At 42.5% G+C, this 12,761-nt stretch overlaps 1 protein-coding gene across 4 annotated transcripts in view; it reads right to left on the bottom strand.

Moving 5' to 3' along the window:
• The window catches only part of PHF21B (PHD finger protein 21B), a 281,511-nt gene that overhangs the window by 56,636 nt on the left and 212,114 nt on the right, over positions 1-12,761 (bottom strand). For all 4 annotated transcript variants that reach the window (XM_069228266.1, XM_069228267.1, XM_069228268.1 and 1 more), the window contains one exon: positions 9,148-9,240. In XM_069228266.1, coding sequence (XP_069084367.1) covers positions 9,148-9,240 — 93 coding nt within the window. The remainder of the gene's footprint in view (positions 1-9,147; positions 9,241-12,761) is intronic.

Here is a 12,761-nt window from a genome sequence, read left to right as displayed (position 1 = left end):
ACGAAATCATGCAAACCGATATTATGGTAAAGAAGAACTACTCCAGGCGAGGGCCAAACAAAAATATGGAGGAAGCCCATCGAATAAGGTGCATGGAACTTAGCTAGACAGGATAGGCATCCAATTATGGGCAAGTAGCTGACTCAAAGCCCACTTGAAGCGTATGTTAAAGTGTGGGATACAATACTGGAATTCACAGAAGGATTATTCTCTATAGCAGTATGTAAAATTATGAACCCCACAGCACATTCCTAAGAAATTGAAACATGGTAGAGGATTAGGATATCTCACCCGCTGGTTGGTGCAGTATTACACATGTAGCATCTTTTGATTGTGAGGCTTACACGGGTTACTAGTCACATTTCAGTTCTAGGGCTTGTAACAGCCAGCACTAACAAAGGGCTCACAGTGAGTATACTCGCCAATACTTTGTGCATTTTGTACAAAATACACTGCTGTGAGGTACATAATAGGACTGGTCAATGGTCAGGTTCCCCTTTCGAAGTCACAGGGACATGAACAAGGTGTGGGAAAGGACACCAGGGGCAAAATGATCACAAAAATTATATCAAATGTTTGACAGGCAATAATTATTAGCCACGCACTGTAAATAAATGAATGCTTTCAAATTCACTTCATTAGAGGACTAACATTTTGAACTCAATGGCACTGCTTCTTATAAACAAATAAGATACTGAGAAAATTATGTGGGTGTGAAAATTGACAGCAGAAAAGCTCCATATGCCTGATAGAAATGTGCTAACATGAAGTCAAGAATTCATTAGAAAATGCTTACAAAAACATTTAATTTAGCTAAAACAAATAAAAGGGACTGTATTTACAGATTGCTTAAGCTTAGCCCACCAGTGTTTACTAAACAGGAAATGCTGCATATTTAGTGTAATTATGATAGAATAAATAAAAAAAAAATCGCTTTTAAATGTTTCTTACCAGCTCCGTTCTTGGTTGTCCGGGTAACACACTTTCGGTGCCAACCTCAGTCTCAGACAAATCAGGGAAATAACTTCTGTGATTTTGTTGTCATTTAGATCACTGAAAAATTAGACGATGCCATTCCCTAGTTGCACTTGCCCAGGCTTCCTCCCCCATGAGATAATCACCTTCTAAGCATCTATAAATAATCCGAATATTGGAAGTTATCAGGGGTGTTCGGTGATTTTCCTATCCTGATTATATCTAGGGTTTAGAGTATTTTATTCTGTATGGAACATGATGCCCTTCTCATTGGCCCCAAATCCAAAACACATCCAATAACCTTTCTCCACCTAGATGGTGGGCGTTAATGTTTAAACCGTGTTGAATTTGTATTTTTAAAGCAACTGCGCCACTTTGGGAAGTTAATGGTGGAGAACTCTAATGCAAAAGGTAGCTGCAGCACAGCTGAGACATCTTTTGCTCATTAGAGACTTGTGTTATTACAATCAATATGTACGAAATATATCCTAAGTAATCTTGATAGGCATCTGTTGAGAGCACTAACATCAGATAAATGTCCACTGTGCAATAAAGTGCCCAAGGTGAAGGCAAAATAAAATCAAGCTGCTATTGCCTGTCAGAACATGTTCCTTGAGAAGAATAAGAGTATTAGTATATGTCCACCCAATCAACTCAGCTTCATGAAAGTAAATATACCAACTCCTGCTTCTCTATTCCTGGTCAATGCTTCACCGTAGAATTCAATTAACAGTAGTTAATGCCAACACAGTCTTAGCTTTCTGGTTGACTGAAGCAAAGTGAGCATTCCATAGGTAAGTATCATCTGCTCAGAGCAGTACTGGCTGTATATCTTCCACCAGACACACGTGGGCCAAGTATAAAGGCCAGTGATTGTAATTATCAGCCATAAGGCCCACCACTGTGTAGACATAAGGCTATTAATAAATGTAAAATAAGGACTACCAGTAGTTCGTAAGAAAGTCAAGGGACGATAAAGGTGTATTGACTGACTTTAAGATCAACAACACTGTTAGCACCTGAATGTACTAGCTTTACCACCATCCCCTTTAATGCTCCTCTAAAAAGTCAACATTTCTGAGTTTTAAAACTGAATCTCCTTTAGAGCCTCCTGCTTAATTTGGCTTGTGACCTCCGAACTCTCTGTCTCACATGAATGAAAGAATCATGAATTCAACCATTCACTCAGCATCTGCATGGAGGACATGACAATTTTTACAAAGGACCTCGCACTCCTATAAACTTGAGTTTGTAATGCCCAATGCCGAATGGAGTTGAGGTATGAGATGCCATTTTGTATGCCCTCAACACACCCTACGAGGACTTCCTGCAAGGTAGCTGTTCAGGATTAGCAGTGTGAATGCAATCAGTGTGAATGCAATCATTCAACACTCTTTGAAAGCAACCTTTCAGCGCCAAGAAGCATTGGTACTCCCATAACTGTCCTAAGAACTCCTACTATACACAGCCAAGAAGAATATATTTATGGTGACCTGCAATGTCAGTTTCTAGGAATATTATCCACAAGCAGCTGGCTCTGAAGATGATCTTGTAAGGTTAGCGAGATATAGCCTTTGCCACTAGGCTGTGTAGCCAGTAGGATTCCCTGGCAGTGTGATTCTGAAATGATGCTTTCTGCTACTCGCTAACTAATTACTACTGGAAAGGTTTACCGTCTTACCCAGTCTAGAATTACTATAATCTAAGCCGGTATCCCCAGCAATAGCCTCTTCTTTATTACCTTCTACAAAGATAAATTGCAGACAATGACTTAAACATTTATTTGGCAGTTCGTGTTTGGATTAAGGTAGTTATGGCTCCTCATTTTGGTGAAAGGCTTTAACAGCAAACAACAAGGTGGTACATATGTTATTCACTACCTACAAAGGAGATTGTGAATGCTAGTAGAAGTATTTAATACTTCTCATAACAAAGATGGTGACAGTATCTCCAGCCAGAACTAATTTACTGCATCAATTGTGCGCGCTGTCTGCATCTATGTACTTAGCACTTACAGGAATGTGCATATTAACAGAACACAGTGTAAAATTACTCTAAAAGAGAACACCAGTCCTTCTTATGGTCGAGCCTGCGCTAGCATGCGCTTGTGCATGCGTATTGCTTGCGAGACGCTATAGTAGTTAGAAAAGGGCTCGGAGCCCCGTCCATGTCACGTCAGTGTCTTTCATTGGTTTGTGGGTTTGCCTTTTAAAATCTGCTTGCTTTCATTAGTGGATGGCATACATACGTCATGCCTTTTTTGGTGGTTAGCCCTCTTCGAGCGCAGCGGGCAAGTACTGAAAACATATGAGGCTCACTGTTTTCCTTCCAGTTTGTGGACTACTTTTTTCGCAGCGCGATCTCGCTTGGCAGAAGTCGAGCGCTTTGCATGACATCGACCGCATTACATAGTTAATTGCACTTTTGCCGGTTATGTAGATAATTGCACTTTTGCCGATAGGTTTCACTAAGAGTGAACTGTAGCAGCGCAACCGCGCTCTTTTTTTCCATTTAATGAGGCCAGAAAAGTCCGGTTGGGAGTTTACAACTGCTAATAGCTCTAACTCGGAGATGCGAGACCCGTTGCATTGCAAATGCTTGTTATTTCACTGAATGCCTTCTGAAAAAGAGGTGTGTGTGATCTCAAAAATATTCTAGCACATATTGTATGACCGAAAAAGAGTAGTATGTGAAAATTGATAATCATTGTAAAGCTCACTTTACACATAATAACATCTGCCCTAGTCACAATACCAATTGTAATGCGCTCTCGAAGCTCTGCTTATGATAAACACATATGTATTCAAAGTCACTCTGAGCTCTGATATTAATATTACCCAGAGGTTTGCCTCGAATACTACCAGACCGGTAGAGGGCTCGTCTGCTGATACTCACACTTCAAGCTCTGATAAAACCCAGAGCTCTGCATCTGAGAACACTTTTTGACGCACTAGAGTTGTGCTGCAGAGAATACCTTAAACTCTCTCACACACACACACACACAATGCACACCTGCCAAGCACCAGGTTTGATAAATAAATAAGTAGGTAAACCAAAATAAATAAGTAAACAAAAAACACAACAGGAATTAACCAGTAGTGATTGCAAGGTCCCCCACAATGAAGATACCATACATACCTCTCACCGATGAGGGTAATCACTTTCCTTCCTGAGGAATCCTTCCAGCAGGGCACACCCACTGCTGAAATCTGCTCACAATGAATGCTAGCGTTCAGGGCTTACCCACTGCTGCCACAGAAGGTTACAATCTGCCGAGCTGAGGGTAGCAGCACTTCCATAGAGGAGGCTGAGAACATTTACACTACATGGGGCAGGGGCAGAAGGGACAGAGCGAGTACGTGCACAGTGTGTTCCTCTCCTTGGAGCAGCAGCTCACTCACAGCCATTCACGTCAGTTAAAAGTTGTGGCGCTAGCAATTCATACTATCACATATATAATCCGCAAACCATTATTTATATTCACTGGCATCTGCTCAGAGACAGAAAGTGCTGTGTGTTGAGTCTGTGCAATGACTGAAACAGTGTGATCTGGGCTTACAAGGATTTACAGGATTTTGTGGAGCCAGTGCTGGAACAGTAGGGTGCTTCGAAGCAGGCCTAAGGTGCATGGCAGGCTTCTTTGGTGTCAGTCCTATAGCATTGAGTTGTTGGCTGTGTACATGCGACAATACTGGTATAATAGAAGATCAGTGGCATAACGCAAAATGATGCTCCCCCACTACAAACTGTGATACAGGGCTCCAATGTCTCCTATATAGCACAGATATTCATGGCCTTGGGTTGACAGGCCCCGCCTCTGAAGGATTGAGGGCCCCCTGAAAGTAGAGGCCCCTCCTTAAGAACTGGGGCACAACCTGCCCTGCAGAGGCCTCAGTTATGCCCTGGTATAAGAATGTAAGGATAGAGGTGCAGCCTTTCAAATCCCTTTTGATACATTAGGATTAAGGTGCCAAGGGAAAGGAATGCCGATCGGTGTGATAATGGTATTTACTGGGTGACGTAAATACCTCGCCACAAACGGGTTCATTTGTAATCAGGGCTTTATTAGTTCTTACTATTTGTAACATTTTGTGCAGCACAAACCATGCATTAGCTGTCCACTCTTTTTAGGTCAAAGCCTACGAACAGCACAGCTTCGGCAGACGGAAAGCCTCCCTGGAAATGTATTCTGCCCATTGGTTACCATTGCCTTTGTGGTTCGGAACTCACACTTGCTTGCTTTAAATTTGCTGACTTTATTTGTTTTAGGTTGTCCAGCTTCAGTTTGTCCCTTTCGTGGGGCATAGTGTGTTTACAAAGGCTCCTTGTATTCTTCACCAGTGTCCCTTGCTGTTAACAGGCTTTAAATCTTGTTCTTAACTTGTCACATTTGCATTCAGAGACAGAGGCCAAATTTCAGGCTCAGTCTTCCAGGGAGCTTGGAGTTTCCTTTTCTTTCTCTGACATCAAAGTGAGACAATGTATGTGACAATCATGAGGGGAACCGGGGGTGTGCTAGAGGAAGGCTGTACAGTGTTATTTTTTTCAAGCACACAACAAAACCTACATTTCTGTATATTAACTGTGGATATATTTCAGAATATATCCTAATTAGATAAGCAATTTTTTTGTCAATTCTGAAGTGCGATGGAAACAAATATTTTAATTTGATCAAAACAAATTAGTTGGTGATGACGATTCCACACATTATCGTTTTTGCACTATATACTTTTATCAGTAAAACTGTATGTCTGTGCAAATGTAATGGTCATTACAATTGAAAATGTGTTGTCTGTATTGGTAGTGTACTACTAAACCACGCAAACTCCACTTTATGCCACTCCACTCTACTCTACACCACTCCACCCCAGTGCTCTCTACTCTGCACCACTTCGCTCGCTGCCGCTCCACTCCATTATGCATCACTGCACTCTACTCTACTCCAATCTACACCACAGTACTCTATGTCTCTCTACTCTACATCAATCTACTCTGTGCCAATGCAATCTGCACCACTGCACTCTACACAACGCCAGTCTATGCCACTTCACTCTACTATGCACCACTCCACCTCTATTCTGCAACACTGCACTCTATGCCACTGTACTATACTCTGTACCACTCCACTCTACGCCACTCTAATCTACTCTGCACCACTGAACTCTGCCATTGCACTCTACACCACTGTACTCTATGCCACTCTACTCTACCTTGTAGCAGTCCACTCTACGCCACTTCACTCTACTCTGAAACAACCTATTCTACGCCACTCTACTCCACTCTGTGCCACTTCACTCTATGCCACTGCAATCAACTGTGCACCACTCCACTATATTCCACTCTACTCTGACCACTGCATTCTACGCCAATGCACTCTACACCACTTTGCTCAAAATCAATGTACTGTATGCCACTCTATTCTACACCATTGCACATTTAATCACCGCTCTCTACACCAATGCGCTCTATGCCATTCTACACCACTCCACAACACTCTACTCTGCAATACTTCACTCTCCTCCACTGAACTCTATGCCACTATACACCACTGCACTCTACTTTACACCACTCTCCTGCCCTCTATGCTAATCCACTGCAAGCCACTACACTCTACTGTGCATCCCTTCACTCTACTCCACTTCATGCAGCACCACTGCACTCTCTGCCAACCCACTCTAAGCCACTCTACTCTACCATACTGCACTCTATGAAACTCTACTCTACGACACTCCACACTACTTCATTCTACACTGCACCACTCCACTTACACCACTTCAGTCTACTTTGAAACAATCTACTCTATGCCACTGCAGCATATGGCACTGCAGTCTGTGCCACCCTTCTCAACTCTGTGCCACTCCACTCTATCCCACTATACTTTGCACAACTGTACTCTGCGCCACTGCACTCTGTACCGCTTTACTCTAAACTACTGCTCTCTACGCCACTGTACTCTACGCCAATGCACTTTACACCACTTTACTCAAAACAATGCCCCCAACATCACTGCAATCTACGCTAATCTACTCTTCACCACTGCACTCTTTACTCTACTACACTGCGCTATACGTAAGTCTACTCAATACCATTCCACTCTACACCACTACTGGGCACCACTGTAGTCTATCCTGCTGCACTTTACACCACTCTACTTTATGCCCCTCTATATGACACTCTATTCTGCAACACTGCACTCTCTGCCACCGAACTCTACTAAGCACCACTCTATGTCAATGCACTCTATGCCACTACACTCTACACCACTGCAATATACGTCAATCCTTTCTACACCACTCTACACCACTGCACTCTACCCTGCACCACTGCACACTACCGAGCACCACTCCACACCACTTCACTCTACGCCAATACACTCTACCCCACTCCACTGCATTCTACTCCACACCACTGCAATCTGCGCTATGCCACCCTACTCTATGCCACACTATAACACTCTATGCCACTGCACTCTACTCTATGTCAATGCACTTTTCAGTGCTGCACTCTAAACCACTTCACTAAAAAAAATAGATTCTACACCCTGTGTTCTATGCCAGTTTAATCTGCACCACTGTGCTCTACACCACTCTAGTCTACTCTGCAACACTCTACGCCACTGCACTCTATGCCACTTCATTCTAGGCCATTCTACTCTAGGACACTGCACGGTGTTTCACTCTGACACTCTACTTCATTAAAATCTCCTCCACTCTATGACACTCTACTCCACTCTATTCCCCTTCACTGTACCCCCCCACCCTGTGTCCCTTCATTCCACTCTCCACTACTCTACTCTATGACACTTACTGTAGGCCACTCTACTCTACGCCACACCACACCACACTGACACTTTACTGAACTCTCTGACACTCTAAGCCCCTCCACTCTGGCCTTCGCCACTCTATAACACTCTACTATATGCCACTCTACGACACTTTACTCCATTGCACTCTACGCATGTTCCTCTATGTCACTCTACTCCCCTCTGTGCACCTCGATTCCACGCCACTACATGCCACTCCACTCTAAGACACTCTAAAACACTCTACTCCACTCTATGTCATTCTACTCTACTACACTACACCAATCTATGCAACTCCACTCTACGACAATTTACTATGCTCTATGCCATTCTACTTTATTTTACTCCACCAAATGCCACTCTGCGACATTCTACTCAACTCCATGACACTCTACTCTATGCTCTTCCACTCCATGACGCTTTACTCCCTACATGACACTCCACTGTACGCCACTCCACTTCACTGCACAACAATCCACTCTATGCCACTCTACCATACTCCACTCTCCTTTATGCCAGTAACTTTTAGCCATGCTGAACAATATCGACACTGGTGTATAACATGGCTGAAACACATTGGCAAGCCAAAAGCTCTTACACAGGCGAGACATATTGTCTTTGCTTGTTTTTTTATTGGAACTGCATTCTCCAAATAGTAAATAGAACAGGATTTGCTTTGGGAAAACGGGTCCAGGTGAAAGATATTGCTACTGCGTTTTTATCTTATTACTATCGGAGTTAAAATATATTAAGAACACATTGTATGTAGAAAAACATGCAAGGGAGCTAGGGTGAAATCCACCCATTTCTATCAATTTCAATATTGTTAATAGATTCTAGATTCACTACCTTCTTCATATGAAACATGTGGAACTCTTTTGGGTAAATAATAAATTATTGGGGCGAGTTATCTGGACAAACAGAAATACACACACAAGAAACACATGCACACTACTGAAAAGACTCCTTTAAAGAGGCAAATAACCACGTTGTAACCAAACCTCTTTCCCTCAGACAATATATTAAGTGCATGTATGTGCATTATAACAGAAAACAAAATAAAATGTAAATCAAGATTTTCCAATAAAGTCTGCTCACACAATACCCTGATGTTGCAATGTACATAGACCCGGAATTCATTAAAAAATACTCTTATACCTCTGGGTACAGCTATGATCTTTGGTCAGGTGGTAGTGAGAGAGGTGACAAGACTCGCATTTTGAATTAAATATTTAAGGCAAAATTTACAATCAGCAGGAGAACATGTGCAAAAAGGTGCGAGCTAGGGGGTAATTTACGTGACGTTGTCCAGCGACTGCCTTCATTAAACTTAACAGACATGAAAGGAAACAGAAAACATTGCATCTTACCTGAGGTAGCACTGTTGGTCCATGTCCTGACAACCTATGCAAGGAGCTGATCTGAGGAACTTTAATGGGAACCGATGTGAGATTACCCAAGGTCTAGGACAAAACACACGAGGCAGCATTTAGTTTGAAGAACAGTAGACGTTGCACAATTTTAACAAACACCAGCAAAATAATAAGGCAAAAACTGCGTGAAAGTAGTTGTCGCATGTGGAGTTAAGCATCACCTTATAAACCCAACACAATCACTCCATATCTATGAGTCAGTGCGATCCCACATTTCCACGTGTTGCTGCTGGAAATAGCAGCCAAGCAACAGACACATCTGAAAAGAAAGAGCAAAACAATAACGCTCATTTGTTCTTGCTAACATTCCCTTGTACAGTCACGAAAAAAGAAACTCCCTGGTAACCTTTACATCAAACATTTCAAACTGGCCAATTGCACGTAAATGTGCAAGATCACCGTTGACCCCAAGGACTTAAACAGTTGAGGAACCTTCCAGCCAGCTGGGAGAAGGCTTTCTGCGTCGTAGCTGCATGAGACACAACATTTAAACTCAACCATACCTATAATAACACCTTTAACCTGGCAAACTAATGCGACTATTCCAAGATCAACATTAAGGGCCAGATGTAGGAAAGGATTTGCAACTCGCAAACGGCAAAAACTGCCGTTTGCGAGTTGCAAATCGCATTTCCCTATGCAGAAATGCATTCTGCGAGTCGGACCGACTCGCAAAATGCATTTCAGAATCGCAAATAGGAAGGGGTGTTCCCTTCCTATTTGCGATTCCTAGTGGTATGCAATACCATTTGCGACTGCATATGCGGTCGCAAATGGTGTTGCAGTTACCATCCACTTTAAGTGGATGGTAACCCACTCGCAAATTGGAAGGGGTCCCCATGGGACCCCTTCCAGTTTGTGACTGGACCCAAAAAAATGTTTTCAGGGCAGGGAGTGGTCCAAGGGACCACTCCCTGCCCTGAAAAAATACCGAAACTAAAGGTTTCGGTTTTTTTTTTTAAGTGCAGCTCGTTTTCCTTTAAGGAAAACGGGCTACACTTAAAAAAAAAAAAAAAAAAAACTGCTTTATTTAAAGCAGTCACGAACACGGAGGTCTGCTGACTACAGCAGGCCTCCATGTTTGCAAGTGCCCATAGTCGGTATGGGGACGCAATTTGCGACCCACCTCATGAATATTCATGAGGTGGGTCATTGCGACCCCATACCGACTCGCAGACTGTGTCTGAGACACCGTTCTGCATAACATTTTGCAAGTTGCAAATAGCGAGTCGCTATGATTCGCTATTTACAACTCGCAAAATGTTTCTTTGCTACATCTGGCCCTAAATGTCACAATAAAAACTGCAACCTGTAACTGTCAATATTTAAATACTAAAACATGTTAAATGGATCAATGACTTCAGGCGACAAGTCAGGTACTTGGCTTGGAGTTTGAATGTCATTATGTGAGCACCGAACAGGGCCGGACTGGAAACCCAAAGCAGCCCTTGCAAATTGTGTCTACCCAGCCCCCATAGAGAGTATAGAGAGCGAGCCGGACCACTACAATGGGGATGTGGGGTTTCTGTCCCCCCAAACAAATTTGGGGAAAAATGGCAAAAGCGGTGCATTTTACAACACATTTTTCATTATATATTCAATGTATTAGTTTTTAAAGCATAGTAAATGATGCCTTATAGTGCACCAGGATACGGCAATCCTTATGAGGGTTATTCAATGATTCCCTCACCATCCCACCCTAACAATGCCTCTTCGTCTCTCCAAGGCCCCTCTCTCACAGGTATTTAATTTGTTTTATAGCACCTCTCTTACCAGTGTAGAGTGTTGGAGCACCTTACATCTCACACACACACACACACATAGACAATGAATCCTGCATGTGTTAATCAGTGAATACAAAATGTTGACAAAGGGGACTACAAGGTGTAGGAATCACATCAGCCATACTGGTAGGCATTTTGTAAGGGTGCTTGGTCTGGGGAAGCCTAAAGTTAGGATTTAGAACATAACACAGTGGTTAGGGTTGACTTTACTAATAACAAACTATTTCTATCCAAATAAACCCTTTTTAACAAAATTAGGATATTGGAAGACTGAGAATAAATCAGAACTTTCTAACCTGTACCACGCAGTCTGCTTGCAGCTCTTTAATGGCAGTCCATAGGTCACTGTGGTAGTTTATGATTGTAACTTATGAACTGCACAGTAATAAAATGATGTCTGTCACAAAAACAGTATCCCACAGAGCTATGCACATAAAAACTGTTCTGTGATCTGCAGAGTACACGTTTTTTGCAGCAGGTATAATAACCCTCAGCCCTTCCTTAGATGAGTCAAATATGCCACCAGACAAAACCCCGACCCGAATTATCTTGGCACCTCTATTGTTGCCTGAGAACTGTTGAATATACAAGGAACTCTGCAGTGCTTTTAAAACTGCTGCACTGCTACAACCCTGCCCCCCAAAATAACAATAGCGGCCGCTCATCCTTCCAGCTTCTGGGGGATACGCTTAATACTCTGTACGGCCAGTCCAGCCTTGGCACAGACTCATTATATTTTACAAAATATACAATGTTTAGAGCCATCATTAAACTCACAAATAGACTTCTTCTATATCTACGTCACTATGGTATTGTTTCCACACTGTATACCTTTGTAAAACATGTCAACTCTTTGGTAGTTTGAAGATGTAAAGTTTGTAGTCTAACCGTAATGCAATTTTCAGATTTTATAAAACAACTGCATTCAATTACTAACACTAATATATGAATACAAATGTAGTGTCCCGCAGAATATTTATTTCACTAAACATGAACAAACAAAAACATGGGTATAAATGATGTCTCAGTTTGAAACTCCTGAGTAATAAATACAGTGTCAGAGGAACAGTTGCTACATCACTGCATTCGTGGTGTCTTCTAAAAATTGTGTCCAACTAGGACAGCACATCAATGATGGACTTGTCAAGATCCACCACACTACTCTAGCCCACTGTGAACTTTGGTGTTAAAGAGGGGTTCAAGCTCCTTGCTGATCAGTCAGCACCTAATGGTGCAGAGGGAAGCTCAAGAGTAATGGACTAGGTGAGCTAAAACACAGTGGTCCTCGAACATACACCTTGTGTGAGTATGTGTAGATGCTAGGCTCCTTTCTGTCCTCCCCACCTTTTCTTCTCTTTCTGGGTTAACCTATGTATGGAGCAATGCTGCAGTGCGGTATCCAGAGCTGCCTGAATGTCATGGCCTACCAATACACATAACATACCCAGCTGTTTGGCTAGGTACTATTTCTGAAAGAAGCCTACAAGTTAACTGTCTGTCTCAAGACTGCTAGAGATTGGATAGCTAAATGCTGCCTTCGATTTCAATGCTAAAAGAACAAATTCCTTCTAAAAATTCCACAGGTCTGTAACAATTAGCCAGGTCTGGCTCCCAGCACCTTAAGACACATGTAGATGCACCCTGCATTGAGGGAACCTCAGAACATGCAGACCCTTGCTAAAACGGAAGGCCTCGGAAAACCCCCTGAACAAATGAGGAACTCCCGAGATTTGGAAGATACCTGAATTGCTCACACCTCAACAGCAA

Source organism: Pleurodeles waltl, chromosome 4_1 (assembly GCF_031143425.1).
Source record: "Pleurodeles waltl isolate 20211129_DDA chromosome 4_1, aPleWal1.hap1.20221129, whole genome shotgun sequence".
Lineage (NCBI taxonomy): Eukaryota > Metazoa > Chordata > Amphibia > Caudata > Salamandridae > Pleurodeles > Pleurodeles waltl.
The sequence above is the reverse complement of the archived record's forward strand: the minus strand, read 5'-3'. Positions and strand labels throughout refer to the sequence as shown.